At 40.4% G+C, this 19,748-nt stretch overlaps 1 protein-coding gene across 3 annotated transcripts in view; it reads right to left on the reverse strand.

Moving 5' to 3' along the window:
• The window catches only part of znf827 (zinc finger protein 827), a 94,195-nt gene extending 90,412 nt beyond the window's left edge, over window positions 1-3,783 (reverse strand). The window contains exon 1 of one of the 3 annotated variants that reach the window (XM_074629409.1): window positions 3,302-3,783. In XM_074629409.1, the coding sequence (XP_074485510.1) occupies window positions 3,302-3,344 (43 nt within the window). In that variant the 5' untranslated portion in view covers window positions 3,345-3,783. The remainder of the gene's footprint in view (window positions 1-3,301) is intronic. The other 2 variants (XM_074629408.1, XM_074629410.1) reach the window with 2 other exon arrangements.
• Window positions 3,784-19,748: the final 15,965 nt, after the last annotated feature.

Raw genomic sequence — 19,748 nt, forward strand, 5'->3', positions numbered from 1 at the left:
TCTAGATGAGCCAAATATCGTCCTTGAATCGTATCAGAACCATAGAAATTGTATCATAGTAAAAACGTATCGTTACATCCCTAATCAATAATGAAAATAATCTATACTTGCAGCCCTAAAGCAGGGCTTGTTGAAATAAAAATCCAGGGTACATTTGGATGTTGAAATGTCAGAAATGGGCAATCAATTGCCATTACCTTATAGGTGGGCAACTACAGTAGGTGCTAAAACATGATTTTAAATCTTTAAAAATTTTGCTAGACTGAGTCACATCACAACAACATTCAAAAACGATGAGAACGTACATGTTTCTCTGTTAACACAATGATTCACAATTGGCCAACAAGACACTTTTTTCTTATTTGGAAGAAATATGTCCAACTTATCAAAGTATATCAGTGGGCCATACTGTACTGCATTCTGTATTCTCCATCTAATCATTAACAAGTGTATGAGTGGGGCTTCAACTAACGATTATTTTCATTGTTGATTAATCTGTGGATTATTTTCTCGATTAATCAATTAGTTGTTTGGTCTATAAAATGTCAGAAAATGGTGAAAAATGTTTATCAGTGTTTCCCAAAGCCCAAGATGACGTCCTCAAATGTCTTGTTTTGTCCACAACTCAAAGATATTCAGTTTGCTTTCATAGAGGAGTAAAGAAACCAGAAAATATCCACATTTAAGAAGCTGGAATCAGAGAATTTTGATTATTTTTTTCTTAACCTATTAATCGATTATCAAAATAGTTGGCGATTAATTTAATGGTTGAAAAACTAATCAATTGCAGCTCTAAATCAATTGCCATTACCGTGGGTGGGCAACTACAGGTGCTAAAACATGATATTATGTCTGCTACACAACAACATAGACTATATTTACTGAGTCACATCACAAAAACATTCAGAAACTATGAGTATACATGTTTCCCTGACTCACTTCAATTGACCAAGACACTTTCTTATTTGGAAGAAATATGTACAACTCATCAAAGTATCAACGGGCCATACTGTACTCGATACTGTATTATCCATCTAATCATAAAAAAGTGTATGAATAGGGCTGCAACTAACGATTTTCATTGTCAATTAATCTGTTGATTATTTTCTCGATTAATCAATTAGTTGATTGGTCTATAAAATGTCAGAAAATGGTGAAAAATGTCGGTCAGTGTTTCCCAAAGACAAAGATGACATCCTCAAATGTCTTGTTTTGTCCACAACTCAATATTCAGTTTACTTTCATAGAGGAGTAAAGAAACCAGAAAATATTCATATCTAAGAAGCTGGAATCAGAGAATTTTGATTCATTTCTTTTCTTAAAAAACATGTTTCCCTGTTAACACAAGGACTCACTCCAATTGATCAAGACACTTTTCTTATTTTTTTGGAAGAAAAATTTACAACTTATTAAAATATATGAGTGGGCCATACTGTATTCTCTATCTAATCATAAACAAGTGTATGAATGCCACTAACAAAGAAGGGAAATTCAGGAAAAGGCAACCTGTGTCAGGTACTGAAATAAACAAACTGCTGCATGTATTACATGATTACACCGCACTCCATAAAACACAGATTTTGGTAACTGATGAGGGAAACATATTCAGTGGACAAGCTTCCCTAAAAGAAGCCTCTGTATGCAGAGTAGTAAAAATGCTGCAGTGGGTTATATTTGGTTATATATGATATAAATAAAATATAAATATCATGACCTGTTCCGTGCAGTTCAACCATACAGCTTACATACTCCTTATGCAGCATATCACTGTCCAAATATCTCCCTGACATTCACACACACACACAGTCAGTCACTCACTACTGTCACCCAGTTTCCACCTCTATGCCTCCCAGCCAACCGCTGCCATTTCCCCAAGTTCAACCCTAGGTCAAACACCTGAGCAGTATATCAGTGATTATAACCACACACACACACACAAAAAACAGCATTTGTGTATATATGGTGTGAAGCTACTTGGATAACTTTAACATTGTCAGACATATTAAAAAAGTGTGACAGGTGCATGCAGGAGCTCAGGTAAACTGAGTTAAAAAGAGAGACAACTTAAAGTCTCTAAATGGTGGCTGGCTATGATGAACAGCTGGCATGCTCTGACATTTAAGAAATGAGGAGATAGTGTCATAAGATAAATGCATCGTTGATTTAAAGATGAATCACTCAATTATTCATTACATTTGCATACCACTATGACTAATTGAGCTGTTTGCTTTACAGCATGTATTGAGCAGGAAAATGTCACTCTGGGATAATTCCTTTAATAATAATAATAATAATAATAATGGTTGACCATGTGAGCAATCCTCTAGTGGTTGGAGTGTGTCATGGCAGCTTTTTTCATTATCTGGACTGATAAAAGGCACAATATCCAAGATATGGAGGGTCAAATGCACAAAAGTAAACCAACCTGGCAACAAAAATCAACTATGCTTGGATTACAATAGGGTTTCTGCTGCGGCAAGGTGTTAGTTTAAGCGACGTAGTGGAGAGAACAACTGTCGTTTCCCCTTTTCTAACCGCGTTATTGATCGTAGTCTGTCTGCAATGAATGGCTGCAAAGGGAAGAGGGGGGAAAAACCCTGAACTTCAGGTGACCGACCATGGCTCTGACATAGCCTGCATGCAGACTGGGAGGGGTAGAAAAAAAACACTGCTTGAGAGAGAAAGAGAAAGAGAGAGAAAAAACTACACTTTTTTTAAAAGTCGAACGACAAACAAGCGCGAACAAAATTCGGTTCCGCGAATAAGAAAGTTACACGTTTATCGCGGAGGAAAAATGAAGTTGCTAGATAGAGCTATTGCTAACCAGGAACACTATGGGTACTACGGAGGGTAGCCAGACTCTGGCTTCAGACTCTGGCTTGTCTGATCCGACTGACCCTTCATTTTTATTGCGGCCAGACTCCCACAGATCCTCCCCTTTCTACCCGAAAAGCGAACCAAGCAAGAGGCGAACACATTAACCGACAAACGCTCGGCCGTTATAGTCCTCCAACGGACACACCACCAACTGACCGCAACCTTTTTAAAGCGGAGAGAAGCAGGACCTTTCTCTTATATATATCGATTATACTCTTTTTAATAAAAGCCACGTTATCATTTTATAACCCGAGCTAACGTTTACCCAACATGGCTGCCTCGCTCGGACCTAAAATAAAGGGAGAAATAAGCTACAACCGCCGAGTCTTTTGTCTGTTTCACCTCTTTAACCCTCTTTAAACTACTGCGCCAAACAACCGCCGTGAAGAGAGAGAAAAAATACTCGAACAAAATGGGGACTTACGTGAAGGCAGGCGCTTGGGTTGCTCCTGCTTCCTCCTTGGCATTTTCCCCCGTTTTTAATCACATTCTCGTCCTTGTTTTAAGGGATAAGAAGAAAAAAGGTTTCTCCCATTGAGGACTGTGGAGGACAGCCCCAGTGATGATGGCAGAGGAGAAGGGACTTGCTTGGTTTGGTTCGTGTGCACCTGGCTCTTTTTGCTCCGGTGGTTTAAAGTGTATTGTTGGGGGGTAATGGGAACACAGACACGGTGGTGGTGGTGGTGGTGGTGCTGGTGGTGCTGGAGGAGGTGGAGGAGGCGCCGCTGTGTTGTTGTTGCTGCCCGTGTCTTGACTATGGCTGCTCTGCTCTGCTCTGCTCTGCTCTCTCTCCGGTGCAAGTGTGTCTCCGAGCCCCTAACTAACACTAATGCAGGGATCAAAGGGCAGCAACAGCAGAGCAGACACACACGCGCGCACGCACACTCACACAGTCACAGTCACACACACACAGGCGCGCTCTCTCTCTGTCTCTCTTTCGCTCTCACGCACACACTCTTGCGCGCCCCCGAGAGAGAGAGCAGCGGACGGACAAGGTGCCCCCAAGCTTTCAGGGTGTATTACTGAAAAGAAAATGTATTAAAAAAAAAGAGGTTATAAATCATGCAGAGAGACATTACACTACATGAACGGAATCGATTTAATTTCCTTTAAAAAAAATTAAATGATATATAATTTAATAAATAATAACCATATAAATAAATATATATAACCATATAAATAAATAAATATATATATATATATATAATGGTGAGTGACGATACTAATTTATGCAATAATGCGAATGGGCACGTCAATTGAGACGCTATGAATACATAAAGCAGGCGTGTTAAACATGAATTTAGCCTGCTTTAGCAAAACAGACACTATGACCAAATCATTATTTTGATTAAAGATAAGTATCCCAATTGCAGCATAGTCAAATTTAAAATGCTTGAATTGAATTTTTGTAGGATAATATTGACTAGGTGACTTGAGTTTACACCCTGATTTTGCAAACTTATACATTAAATCTTTGCTAATGATAATAATAATAAAACTTTGGCCTATTAATAGTATTATAGTGCATCAAGGGCATTTATATATTCAAAGAGGAAGACATTTCAAGCCTTTGGTTTCATTCTTTCCCTTGAAAAGTTTCTATTTCACCATGATTGATATAAAAGTTGCATGAATCTATTTAATTTCCTTCAAAAATAATATATAATGGTGAGTGACGATAATAATTTATGCGACAAGGCAATTTAGACGCTATGAATACATAAAGCAGAGATATATTAAACAGGAATTTAGCTTGCTTTAGCAAAACAGTCAATGAACCACTATAACCAAATCATTATTTTATTTAAATATAAGTACCTTAATTGCAGCATGGTACAATTTAAATGCTGAAAATGGATTTTAGTAGGATAATATTGACTGGCTCAACTATAGTTTACACACTGATTTTGCAAACTTACACATTAAATATATGCTGCTATGTAATAATAATAATAATAACACTTTTGACTTATTTTGTATATTAGTAGGTAGGAATGCACTGATACCGGATCCGATATCGGGCCAATACTGACTCAAATAGCTGGATCGAGTATCAGTGACAATGGGGGGCCGATCTATTCAATTTAGTTCTAGGTTTACATACTAGTTATTTACATTATATACTGGAATTTAAATTCCTCTTTAAATTTTGACCAATTTGTTGCTGCATTAAAAAGGTTTACACTTGAATTGTAATTCCTGTTCATTTTGAAGATTGTTTTACCAAGTTGCTAGTGTACGATTTATTATTTTAATGATAACAATTCAGTAAATTTATATATATGTATTTATTTCTTAGGAAAGTTAGGAAAGCAATGTTTAAGTTAGGCCTGATGTTGCTTTACACTTAAAATAATGATCCCAGTCACTTCCACACAGTGAGGCATACAGATTATTAATTAAACACCGGTACCAGATCGGTACTCTGTATCGGGCGATACCCAAAGCTCAAGTATCGCTATCGGTACCGGGACTGAAAAAGTTGGATCTGTGCATCCCTATTAGTAGGCCTATTAATAGTATTATAGTGCATCAATGATAGACATTTCTAGCCTTTGGCTTATTATACCCACTCTTTCCCCTGAAAAGTTTCTATTTCACCATGATTGATATAAAAGTTGCATGAAGAAAAACAACTAAAAACTACACTTGATCTGTAGATTGATTAATAACAAAAACATAATCATTATCAAACATCCTATATTTTAATTTCTTTTATTTCTGTCATCACCTCCTCCCACCCCCCACTTCTCTCACACAGGCTTCATACATGTCAAGCTGCTAATTTAAAAACTGCCTGCTGAGTTATACCTAGAATTTTGTCTATTAAAAGAACTGTAAAAAAAGAAAAAGAAAAGGTACATTGTGTGGGAACCAGTATCAAATCAGGTGGGGACAATAACAGGTGTCAGTGTCAGAAACATATCCAACAATTATCCAACCCAATGTAGTCATCTCCTCATCAAAGTTGAGAGAGCAAAACTGGCCAGAGCTGAATCCTCCTCCCTCTCAGCTGGGTGTTGGGGCTTTTTCACAGCGCAGGCTGTCCCCCACTCCCTGCTGTTGGACTCCTCCAGGCTGCGTTCTGTTGGCCTGCCGCGTTCTTTCACACCTCGGCCGCGTGTGAGGAGAGCTGTGTCTTCATCCCTCCATCCTTCCATCCTCCAGTCCTCCTCCTGCCATGCCTTCCACCCACCCCCAGTGGAGGCGCAGGAGGCTCGTTACCGTGGCAATTAGTGAAAAGCCCAAATTAGCCCTCTTGGCTGTCCACAGGTGACAAAGACACTTTGCATTTCTGCTAATTAGGAAACAGAACAACATGATTAAATGGGGCCTATCAGGAGGAGAGTGGACAAACATGTTCCACAAATAGAAAAGAGTTATATATTATTGCATCTCCTGCATGAAATGATTAAGACATCCCATTAGGTGTTTCATTTGTGGAGAGGATAATGTCGGGCTGTGATACTGAATATTATAATGGTTTACATTAGGATTTTAATAGAGTTTTGTGAGTGTGTTTGTGTGTCTCAGACAGCTGTGTTTCTCACCCTCACCTGCAGATGGATAGTCTATGGACAGGTGGATGAGCTGCAACAAGGGAAAGGTTAAATTCTTCATAAGTTTTTGCATTTCTTGCACATTATATTTCTGTCAGCACAAAATATGCATATGGCAAGACCTCTAGACAATTTCTCTAAGTACCTCAGGGGAAAAAGTACTCAGATATCTGCTATAGTTCTGCTTGGAAAAGCTTCAACTTGGACAAAGAGTTATAAATTAAACAGTTTGTCCAACATACATATGTTTGTGATTTTATGCCAGTGCACAGATAAGCTAGAAATAAGTTGTAAAAGATGGAAAAGGTGACTTTAAGAGCATGCATAGACCTTCTGTGGTTCAGATCAGTTACCATGTCTATAAAATGCAGTGCATTTTTATGATTCCACTAAATCATTGTAATGCAGCAGCTCTGGTTTGTACGTCTTGATGAAATCACAGATGAATGTTGTTCTGCGACTCCCTAGATTTCTGAGAGTGATGTTTATGCTCACAAATGTTGTATCCTAGGGAAGCTGAAATAGTCCTGCTGGATGGCTTAATCATTGCTAAATCTTGTTCTGTGTATCCAGCCTTTGCTTATTTCGCCACATTAATGGCAATTAATGATAGCAAACTGCATGTAATATCAAACTTCATTTACCAGGCGGACTTATTCCAGACGTAAATCAGTGTAGGAAATATAAAACTTCTGAAACATTTTCATAAACAGAAAATAAGCCACTAGACTATTAGTCTTGGTGGTGTGTTTGTCCCCAGTTGAGTTTGGTCACCACGGGGAGGTCACAGCCTGTTCTCTGACCCTGACAATGCCAGGCAGCTGAGGTAATGCTGGCAACAGGACAGTCTGCTGATAGTAGCCATGGTAACACTGACATGACCTCACTCAGGGTTGAACCTAAAGGTCATTCCTCATTGCTCCGGGGGAAGAGTGCTCCAGCTATATTACCAGTGACAGCGCTCAAATTTCCCAGCTGGAACACTGTACACATTCACTACAGCAAAATGGCTTTCTCTGAATAGCCCTTAAATAACGCCGTGCATCCGTGTCTGCTTTTCTAACGAAGTGAAGGTGTAGAATAAACTCGAGGTCAATGAGAATTGTCTTATTTCACTCCCCAATAACTGGGCGCAGGTTCCCTGCTTTGAAAACGACTCATATTGTCAGTCGGCATTATTACTACTTATTAAAATGGTTCCCTATAGTGGCACAACAGTTAGTGGGGGCTAAATGAGTTTCAGGTGCTTCAGTGGAGAATGGAGCAGACTGGAGAGAAATGAGCTAACTTGCTTATGTGCCTTGGGGGCAAACTGAACATCCTGCAGTTTCTTCTGTCTCTTTTTTCCTCCTCTCCTGTATCCTCTCAGGCCCTGTCCTGTGCGGGCAAGGCTGGTTGGGCTAGCGTTAGGCTCAGCCAGTCAGATGTTGCCCTCGGGTAAACAGAAACATCTGTCTCCTGCCCAGCCGTGACTGTCGCTGAGTGATAAATCCTGGGGTGGCTTGTGCCAGTGCTGTCCGGCATGCCACCTGTCCCCCCCTCCTATACACAATATCCCCAACCCCTACACGTACGCACACACTTCACCCTATTTGCACTCGTCCGCCTTCATCCTGACAGTGTGACAGAAGCAGGTGGTTCACACCCTTTTTGCCCTCTGGCCTTCTATGCTCTCGTCCTCGGTTGGCACATTTAATGCAGGGAGCGAGAAGGGTTGTCGCCTCTAGCAAATACCAGCGAAGAGATCCCTGTAGGTTATTCAGCAGTGGTCCTAGGAAACTCAAAAGCCTGTAGCAGTCATTTCCTTTAATCAGACATAAAGTCTGCAGATCAAACTAAAGTTTCACAAAGGTCAACAAAATGCTTCTTGGAAAAAAAACCATCATAAAGTGTTTTTTTGTTTTTTTTTAGAGGATGTCACTTTAATGACAATGATTTTTACTTATTAAGAATTTTATGCTACAACCTGTCTGACCTTGTTGTAAATTCAACTGTCAGATCAAAGCATGGACACATACTGACATACTTTCTCTGTGTCTGTCATGTCTTTACTCTCCTGCTACCACTTCCTCTCTCTGCTCTGCAACTTTTACTAAAGTGACAGAGGCAGGTGGCCAACTTCCTGCCCTTTGACCTTCAACAGTTTCCCCGCAGCAAGAAGACAGTGCAAACACTCACACTTACACGGAGGAGGAGCCTAGCTTGGCCTGGGTGAACTGGGGCAGAGGTCTTGCAAAAGCCCCTGGAGGGAAGTGAAGGTCCTTCAACTCAGGGAGACAAGAGTTATTTTAGCAGTGCCAAACCTGACAGGCTGAATGATAATCCTCAGTGCCAATATGCACACCAAAAAGAGAAAGATATGCAGCCCTGTCTAACTAAAAACTGACTAAAAACTGAAAGGAATCAGTGCGCTGATTAATGGCACACTCTCCTTGTGAACACAGTTCTAAAAACAATGAGCTCTTTTATCATTTCAAGCGGTTTGCAGACTGAATTGCAGCACATTTTTCACAGAAAGCCACAAAGCACTAGGACGGATACACTGTCTGCCACCTGCCTCTAAATCACCTTTTTTATTCCAGAGGCTAGGTGAGCAAAAATTATTATAAAATATAATATAATAATTACAAAAACTGTTATGAACAGCTATTCATATGTGCACCCTTCCGCCCTTGGCTGCTTCACTATCTTTTTTTCCCCTTTACAATATGCCTGAATTTACCTAGCAAAAGGCCAGTGATAAATTCTTTATACCGTTTAAAATAAAATAAAATGAAAGAGCACTTCACAATCAAAAAAATGTGTGTGCTTTTGAGCTGTACTTTAGGCTCGTGCACGTCTGTGTGTATGATTTGCATTGTTTGTTTTATGCCTCTATGTGTGTGTAAGAGGACCCCCGCTGATTAATGTCACTTCATATTGTAATGGAGCGTGCTGAACATGTTCTGATATCTGTAATGTGTTACCAGTCTCAGCTTGATTTTATTGCCATGGTCTAATAGGATATTTGCCACTATCACAATTTGGATTAACTTCCATATCACTGCTGTTAAACCGAGTGAGATTTGTATGTGTGCGCGCACAAATGATAGAGAAGTGGGGATGTCTATCAGGGTGGGCCGCTCTGGTCGATTAATTTCACATTCAGTACCTCCTTCATAATGTGTCTCTTCTGTTTGTCGTTTTCATTTTGAGCCGTTACAGCTGCTGTTTTTTTCCCTCTCATTGATGCCACGTTGAGGGAGGAAACATTTTTGACCATGTGTAAAATAAGGCACTGCTGTCTGAATTTGCTACGGGGGACTGGCAAGTGCTTTTTTTTGACCAGCCTTGCCTCTGACGCACACACACAAACACACACACACACACACACACACACACACACACACACACACACACAGGTATAACGAACCCCGGTAAAGAGGTCTGGCACGCTTTTGTCCGAACATTTTTTTGTCAGCAGGAAGCAGGGAACTCTATGCAGAGGAGGCTGCCCTTGCTCTGTGAGTCCTTTGTCTCCCTACATCCCCAAGCTCCACCTCTCTCTCCGCCAGCCCTCCAATGGGAGAGCCTTCAGGTGTTGACCTTATCGGGCGGAGGTCAAAGCCAGGTCAGGGATCTGTTGCTAGGCTACCATCAGATAAGTGGCTACGGTAGGCAGCAGTGGGGTAGCTCTGTCATTCAGGGCTTGTCATGTAATCTTGTTCATTTGCAGACAATTGTCTGGACGTCAGAGAGGCTATCTGGCCCATACTGTTGTAATGAAACACATTAAAATATTAAAACCAGCCATGCTGAGCATTGGCAGCTCCACTTGGCACACGCCTTTTTTTTACAGTCATGCCAACTGTCATGCAGTAACATGAACCCCTTAAATACGCTTGTGTGGTTGGCTGTGTTAGAATTGTTGTAGAGGATCGGGCGCTACTCATTTGATAGTTTCTAATGCTAAGAAAATGTGAATAATAAAATTAGTTAAAAGTAATTTCAGCAAAATTATTCATATAATCAGCGATTAAAAATGTGATATCTTCATTCGGAAAGAACACTCATATCCATCTGTGTATATACACTATGTATGTATTTTTCCTGCAAATACTGTACATAAATAAATGGATGAATTCATTCATGACTCGTGACTCATTTTGGGGTACAGGTGGGATGGCATCTTGTTGTTTGCTAACCTACAACCTTTAAATAGAGTACAAAGAGTGCTACAGCAGTCTGTTTGAGGAGCGAGGGGGAGGGAGGGAGGGAGGGAGGGAGAGAGAAAGAAAAAGAGAGAGATAGTTGTTGCATCTTCACACAAACATGGTCTGTTCTCCCACTCTGCCATTCCACCACCTGGACCGAGCTATGTGGGAGACTGCGCCACGCAGTGATGAACGACACCAAACAGGACAATTTCTGTTCACACTGTGGGTCATACGGAGTAAGACGGGTTGACACAGCATCTGTGTCATATCACCGGTTCCTCTTTGGTGACACCTGCATTTTGTCAATGTCACCCACTCAGCCGCTCAGGTTAACCGCCAGGTCTGGGAGGAAGTGGCCTTCGGAGGCCCGTGTGAGGAGCGAGACCTCAGACAGTTAGACATAAAGAGACCTAGATAAGGCACGTGGCAATTTATCCATGCCAGTCCTTGTACTGTAGCTCCAACATGGGATCTCGTCTGTTAGATTGGCGCATTGTGAAAAGAGGTTCTCAGTGTCTGGGCGCTTGCCAGCTGACATTCCACGGAGACAAATTGAGAGAGAGGCTCCGGCAGATTTATCGGGCCATTGGCTCGCCTCAGGAATTCTCTTGTAACATGGCACTCCTGTGAAAGGGATAAAGAAATTAGTGTAAAACAGCCCCCCCACACCCCCGCTCCCACAGCACCCGTTTAGAAATCTAGTACTACTTGTAACCCCCCCTAACACACACTTCCTTTTTTATATATAAATGTGGATGAGTACAAGATGGATGGGTCTGAGCTTGAGTCCTCTTATTTCTATGAATATTCAAGAGGGTGGGCAAGAGAGCGTTGCTGTATTCTGGCTGATGAGTCACAGGTCCTCAGTGGCAGGAAGCACTGCTGGTCAAATGACAGAGAGAGAGAAGGAGAGGGAGACATGGAGGAGAGAGGGAGATAGGCTGGTGTGTGGGATTTGAAAGGAACTGCTCCTGGCTGTCTTGGATATTTATTCCTTTCTAAAGCAATGAGGTGTTTGGAGAAAGAGGCCAGTTATGTTCTTAATCCTACAGTGAGAACAGGGAGCATTCTTTTGCACTTGCCCTAACAGACTACGGTCTGTGGATGTCTTTGCTTCTGACCTGTTGTTGATCAATAGAGACATTTGATTGACTTTTTTCCAAACTGTGTGGAGAACAACACCATGCAAATACACAATGTAACCTTCTTCTTTTTTTTTAAAGGTGCTAAATGCAAGATTGGGAGCATTTCTATTGCCTCCGCACGGCTCTCAACATGGTGACGGCTGACTCCACGGCTTGTAGCTAATGGTAACTGTAATCTGTATATGAGAAGTGGACGTAGCCAACATGACGTCACCCATTTGTTTGAGGACTGCCATTTTGAAGTTCGGTATTTTGGCTGTTGCCATCTTGGTTTTTTGCAACCAGAAGTGACACTAGAGGGTGCAGCTAAGTACAACCGAACACTGAATAAGGCATTTTCAGTCGACCAAAAAGGTTATAATTAACTTTAATGAACCGAAAACACACTGTGAAAGGGTTAAAGTAAGAAGTAGGGTCATTTTCTCATAGACTTCTATACAATCTGACTTCTTTTTGCAACCAGAGGAGTCGCCCACTGCTGGTTATTGGAAAGAATGCAAGTTTAAGGCACTTCTGCATTGGCTTCACTTTTCAGAACCAGAGGTTGTCCACTGCGTGAAAACAACAGCAACAGTGCTGACAGAGCTAACAGTGTTATCTTGGATAACAACACACACACAAGGGGGGGAGAGAGACTTCAGTCTCTGCTCAGGTACACATTACTCCTCTGTATCTTTACATAGCAAATAGATGTTGCTGCTATATTAATGCTATGAATATCGTATAGAGCACCTTTAATATTCATACCACCATACATTATATACATCATAAAATAATAAGGATTAATAATTAATTAGGTATAAGCATCCCTGTTCACTTCCTGGTTTTGCATACAATGGAGCCCTAATGCCAACCCCCATATCATCTGTCAGCAGCTAGAGGTTATCTGCCAAGTTGATGAACAGAGAGATTGGCTATGAAACACAAGGTGTGACAGTATGGCAATATGTTATAGTATGCAGGCAGAGCTCATCAGCAAAGAGAGGACGAGCGGCTTTGTTCCAAATGTCACGATGCATATTTATGGGCGCACTGGAGTGGCTCCTTGTATAAGCACCATTCACCATCTATCAAGCCCAACCACTACAGTGTCTCTTTGACAACTTGGTGGGATAGTGTTGTGTGACAAAGTGATCAAACTGGGCGATCTGCTCATGGCTCGAGCCAAATTTTCTTGTGAAACTGACTGTCATTTAGACAGTCAAGACAATAAGGCATGCGGAGGTTAACAATGTGTAATTGTTAGTTACTGCGTGTGCACATAATTATTTTCATGACAGGATGCTTCTAGGGAAAACTTATCATCACAAGCTTGTCATGTTGTTGACAATTTTAAAGATTGTATAATGCTCTATTTTTTTCCACAATGCGACAAAAAGGAAGACTGGATGTGGAGCCTTAAAATCCCTCCTTGCCTCAGATTGAGATATTAAAGGGAAGTGAGAGAGGATAAGGTGACATGAGAGGGTGTCAGACAGAAAGACAGACAGACAGACAGATACAAGCAGAACCCTCGGCATAAGCTCGACTGAGCTCTCTTTCCACTGAGGAGGATCTCAGGAGAGTTGTGTGCTGGCTGGCTGCGCCTGGGCCATATAGCACAGGATGGCCAGTCTGACTGTCTGTCTGCGGTAGGACTCCTTAGGGAGAGAACATGGCTCCAGGGCTGTAGCTGATTTGAGATGGTCCCAGGACTAACCCCTGGGGGACACCAACCAGGCAGAATTGGTTCTCTGAACCTCTCTTTTTAGGCTTTTGAAAGCAGTGGAGCTCAGTGGCTGAGGAGAGACTGAACAAGAGGAAGGCTTTCATTTTGACTGTGAGCAGCTCAGTGGATTTCCTCCAAATTACAGGGAGTGATTACATCCCACCTCGTCTGCCTCGCGCCACCCCCTTCTCTCAGCATGGGGCCCCCGGGCAGCCAACCACTGTCAACTGTCAGTGCTCACAGCTGAGTCATTAAGTGGAAGTTGAGCGATGTGTCATTGGCACGGAAATAATAAGGAGCAAAACCCAAAGCTCGGGGACACTCGTTGCACCCTGTGGATAATTTACCACTGCTTATAAATTTCCTTTACTGCACAGTTGCCGGCTATGACGAAGGGATTCAGAGCTCTTATAGGGGGATGGATGTGAAGGTCCAACCACCTGTTTCGGTGTGAGCGTTTTTTTGCTGCTGCACAGTGACATGAACAGAGGGCGGGCACGGAGGGAGTCACAAGTCAGCCATTTAAAACAACCCTCGGTGCCACAAAGGCAACAGATCCAAGCATCCAGCCATGCAGCTGAGGTTTCCTGGCCCCTTTTTGATGGAAGAAAGGTTTCCCATCACTTCCAAGCTATTACCTCCATACAGTTAGGGATTACATAGAAGCAAGAACAGGGACACTCTGTCTACCAATCTGTTTTTTATTTGAAAACTCCCCCAAGCTTTTCCATTATCTTCTCCATATCAAGCTTGACCTGAAGAGAAAACCTGGCTTCAGAGGGGTCAATGCAGTCTAGACTTTCTCCTCATCCTGTACAGCTGACCACCACCTCCACCCCCATCCTGCATATTGCCTTAGGATATAGGGATGTTCTCCCCCTCCTCCTTATTCCCACTCACCTCAAGCCCCTGCCTCCTTTGGTCCAGTCCCCCATTTCCCACCTACAATAGCATCTCCCCGTCACCATAATCTTTCTATTTCACTAGCCCGCCCCTTGGGCTTAAGGGGTCTGGAGATGGAGATGGGATTTGTCTCTCAATTGACAGCACTGCTGTTGTGCTTTCTGGCTGTCCACTCTTATACTGGATGGTCGGAGCATTTTTTTAAAAAGAAAAGTCACTTGCTGTTTGTCCAGACATCGATGTCTTAGATGTTTAAGATATTTGGAGCTCCTAAGTAGAGGAGCCAGACTGAAGAAAATGAGTTACTAATAACTGAGTGATGATACTATTAATTATATGATTTATAAGCGATAAAATATATTCAGGACAATTACTCATTATCAACGATGCTGCTAATAAACCTAATGTTAAACCATTACTGCTACTGCTTATAAACTACCTCCTAAAACTACTACTGCTACTAATAAAAATATGTTGTTGGTTATTATGGGAACCATTTAATAACATATTAAATATATAATATTTTAAACATTAAAAGAGCTGTAAACCAGGCATTAAACCTGCATTATGTGATTGTTTTGGCCACTTGGGGGCAGCTGTAACAAGCTGTGAACACAACACTGACATATTATCACCTTTTATGTTAGTTTATATTGTGTAACTTGTTAGCAGACAGTTGCTTATTTACACATATGGAGCAACATTATCATTCTTTTGGAGTCGTGTTTGTGTCCACTTGATGAATATAAGTCCAATATTTACTCTCTGTTAACTCGTTTTTTGGTCTCTACCAACTCCTGAGGAAAATATCTAGCTCTTACGCTACTAACTGCCCCACTATGTTCACCAGGTAGTAACTGCGTCACAGCAGGTGGCGTACAGTGGGTTTTTAGAGCATTTTCTTCAAACAGTGCTTACAAGAGCAGTGAGAATGAACCAAAACAGTAAAGCTGTGTGCTGCAAACCCAAAACAATGAGCTGAAAAATGCTGAAATGCTCCGTAAAGCTGAGAGGAACTGCAGAGTCAGATAATAATTCTCTGTGGGTTTTTCACTATATACAAGCGACTTCTTTCACATTAAACATTGTCATTGGAGCTATTGTTAAATACAAATTTTGAGTACAGCGGTTTTAATGGTGCTCCATACAATATCCAGAGCATTAATATAGCAGCAAAGAACTATTTTCTATTTAAAGTTATAGAGGAGTAATGTCTACCTGAGCAGAGAATGAAGTCACTCTACGTCTATGTGTGTTGTAATCTGAGCTTCTCTGTGCTTTATTGACATAGCCGGGCCGGTCGTGTGAGCCTTTTAGTGCATGTTCGTGTGTCCCACTGGCTAGCTCACGGCCGCCGTTCTGCACTTTTCTCATTGGTGGTTACTGCTGATAAAGCCGTCCTGACTGACGGCGCCGTTGCAGAAGCGTAGCACCCACCCTCCAATTCCCCTCAGGTAAACACTGTTAGCTCTGTCAGCACTGTCACTGTTAGCGCTGTTAGCACTGTTAGCTGCAAGTCGTCGCAATATTGAGAGCCGTGCAGAGGCAAAAGAAATGCTGCAAATCTTGCATTTAGCACCTTTAAATTACAATAATAATAATAATAATAATAATAATAATAAACAAACAAGTACAAGCTGACATGATTAAAATAAAAAATCATGTTGATAACTAATACAAATTATAATACATTAAGACCTAAGCAGCACCTAATGCAATTAGACACAAAACTGGAAATGGTAAGGTCTGAGTGTAACAAACATTTTCTGGCCTTCAGAGGAAATTAATTGGTAAACATGCAAATCTGCCTAATTACCAGTGATACCACAATGAGTCTTTACAGTTCATTGTTAAATAATATTTAAATACTGTCAGCCATCAAATGGGTCAGAGCTAGAAGCAAAAACAAAGCCCACTAATGCTTATGTATTTAACTGCTATTACAGGGCATGTAAAAAGGTTTGGCATTTTAAAGGTGTACTCCTACGCACTTCAATTCTAAATAATGTATAGGCTGCAGAATGCGTGGCCATCACTGTTGACATGTGATCTGTGGTAAAATGGGATGTTGACGATTATTTTAGACCCCAGTGTCAATGTTTACAATTAACCCCCATTTCAGCTGAATTATTATCTATCCTCTGTGAATTTTCTGTAGGTTACAGGCAAAACACACTTATCTCAGGGCCCCTGGATGCAGCGATTTGTCTGGGATTGCTCAGTTCAAGCGTATTTTCTCAATGCCTGCCCAGTTACCAAGCCGCATATTAAAACATCCACGAGGACGTAGCCTCGGTTGTAAGTTTAAGTTTTATTTCAACCACAAAGTTTATGACCTGGAAAAAGAATTATCATATTATTATTACATTATTGGTTTTTATTGTATTAAGCGATCAAATTAAGGGTAGTTACATTTGATGCATTCAGGGACAGAGCTGCATAATGAGTGTGGAACATTTCAAATAGCAAAAAAGCCACTTTCTATTACGACTAAGGCCATCTATAATGATAACAAAGAACGAGTAAATGTAAGTGCACAGAGGTCATTTTTGAAGGCAACAGAGATAAACTGGGATTTTTTTCTTTCACAAAATTTCCTTCAAAGCGAGAAACAACGAAGGGAACAGGGGACAAGGGAGAAAAAAAAGTCTTCATTGAATATTCATTAACCGGTGCCTAGGTGTATACATGGCTCTTAACCACTCTTGTTTATGACTTAAGGACTTGTAGTATTGACCTTAGTTTAACACAGCAGCAGATACCAAATTAACCTCTAGCCTCCACAGGGCTAGCCATGCCCTGCTAACAAGCAACCTGTCTAGACACACAAGAGGTACTTTATGATTCCACCTCTCACAATCCCTCTCTCTCTTTCTCTCTCTCTCTCTCTCTCTCAACCTCACTGTCTCTGTTAACACGTACTGGCACATCCTCCCTCCCTCTATCCTCTTCTATCTTTCACCTCACCATTTCATCCCTGTTTTGCCCCTGCACCATTTTTCATGTACCTCCCAAGCTGTGCAGTGTTTGGGTCATGCACCCTGCAACCAGAGTTTTATCAGATGGTAGACTTTCTCTTATCCTTCAAAACACCGCTAGCCTGGCCACGGCAGAATAAAATACTAAAAAGATCTGAAACCTCTAGGATGCTTAATTTCAATTACACTCACAAAAATAAGCACAATAGTAAAGCTATAATGCATTTTAAAATGTATACTATATACATTGTAAAGCAATGTCCCTTTAATAATATTATAAAACTAGGAATAAGAGATTTAAATATATATATTATATATATATATTATATTATCAAAAGTGCAATAAGGTCACTAAACTCACTTCTGGGTATCAAATAAACAGTATAACATTGTTAGATTGATAATTTTTTTGATACCATCAGTGTATTTCATTCCTTTTCCCTAACTTACAAAATACTGTACTTTAGTCTTTAGTATAGTTTAATATTTTTTTCAGAAAAAAGGTAATGTATTGCTTGTATTATTGAACGAACAGTTCAAACCCTCAAAATATTTAGTTTACTATCATACATGACAGAGAAAAGCATAAAATCCTCACATTTGAGAAGCTGACTTTTGCTTGAAAAGTGACTAGAACGATTTATCACATATCAAAATAGCTGCCAAATACTTTTCTGTTAATCGACTAATCAGTTAATCGACCAATTGTTGCATCTCTACTGTAGTTACAGTCTGCACTAAGATCCAGACATTGATGCTCTCCACGAATCCTTGATGACAGCTCAGACCTCAACCCGTTACTGTACATCTGGTGGTCCACTGTCCAGCAGCAGCTGAAGACTGTGATAGTGTGAACTGGTCCATGGAGGCTGTGAGTGTAAAAAACAAGCATAGAGCAGGAACTCAGGAAAACATTTCTCCGTCAGATTATGTGGCATACATACAGTAAGGCCTAGGTCTGTGAGATTCAGTGCATTCCAGGAAGTGGTGAATAGGGTTGGTCAAACATTTTTTATTAACTTCTATCATTTCTCCATATTAAAGTTTTACAACAAAATTGTGGTGGTAAGGTTCATATTTCTATTTAAAAGAATGATAAGTCAAATTCTTAAAAACTGTGTCACTGCATGCAATAAATTAGTATTTCTATAGGATGTTATAGGAAATAAAACATGTCATTAGGATGAATTTGAACTTTTAGTTTTTACTATGTTTGTTGATGTATTTTATCATGATAATGGTGTGTTAATTATCACAATAGCAATTTCCTCCATATTGCCCACTTTTGTATAGACAGTTTTTATTTTGTTTTGGTTGTTGATTTTAGCTCAACTCTTGTTTCTTATAATAATATAACTTGCAACTAAAAATGGCTTGCTATGGTCATGATCTCACAAGATGACTAGTTATAAGAATATAACATGCAAAATATGAAATATACTATTCCAAATTACCAAATACCAAGAGGAAAAGTCTGTTACAGATTTTCCATGTGATTTGGGATTAAATTACTGATATATGCACAACATCAGGATCAGACTACTAAAATCAAATATTCAACTTCGTATTTAGCTAATTTTAGTCAGAAACAAAGATAAGATAAGATATACTTTTATTGTCCCGGTGGGGAAATCTTTCCTGGATTCCATCCAACTGCAGTTACAAACACTAAATTAAAACGGCATCAACAACAATAATAAACGATTCCACACAAGACAGGGAAACAGTTTCACAGAAACAGATGTTTCAACACATACACAGTCCACATACATAATGGCACATACTATCACACACACCATGGCAGGTATTGCACCCAGGTAGTGCACTGCACCGTCTACCGGCTTGTCCATATTGCACAGACAATAGCCCAATATTACACAGATGCAACATATTGCACTGTCCCTATTTAACATAGGCTCCAACATTGCTGCCTGCATCTGAAGTGTACAAAAACTGTAGGGTAATCTGCATAAGTACAAAGCCACTGTGCAAATTGATGATCTGTTGACTAAAAATGTGTCTAATTAGGCAAGACAAGGCAAAAAGTGCCAAAAGAACATGAAGACATATTTAAAACAGTTATAAAAACATAAAAACATTAAATATTAGAAAATAAAAACAAGCTAAAAATAAAAGCTAGGATCGAAGTTAAAATAGAGTATAACACACAAGAGTAAAAGCTCTAGTGCAGTATAAGATCATTATCTGGTTTAATAAAAGGAGGCAGCAAACAGGAAAGTTTTAAACTTTGATTTAAAAGAACTCAGAGTTGGAGCGGTCCTGCAGTTTTCTGGAAGCTTGTTCCAAATATTTGGTGCATAAAAACTGAACGCTGCTTCTGCATGTTTAGTTCTGACTTTGGGGACACTTAGCAGACCTGA

Source organism: Sebastes fasciatus, chromosome 3 (assembly GCF_043250625.1).
Source record: "Sebastes fasciatus isolate fSebFas1 chromosome 3, fSebFas1.pri, whole genome shotgun sequence".
Taxonomy (NCBI): Eukaryota; Metazoa; Chordata; class Actinopteri; order Perciformes; family Sebastidae; genus Sebastes; species Sebastes fasciatus.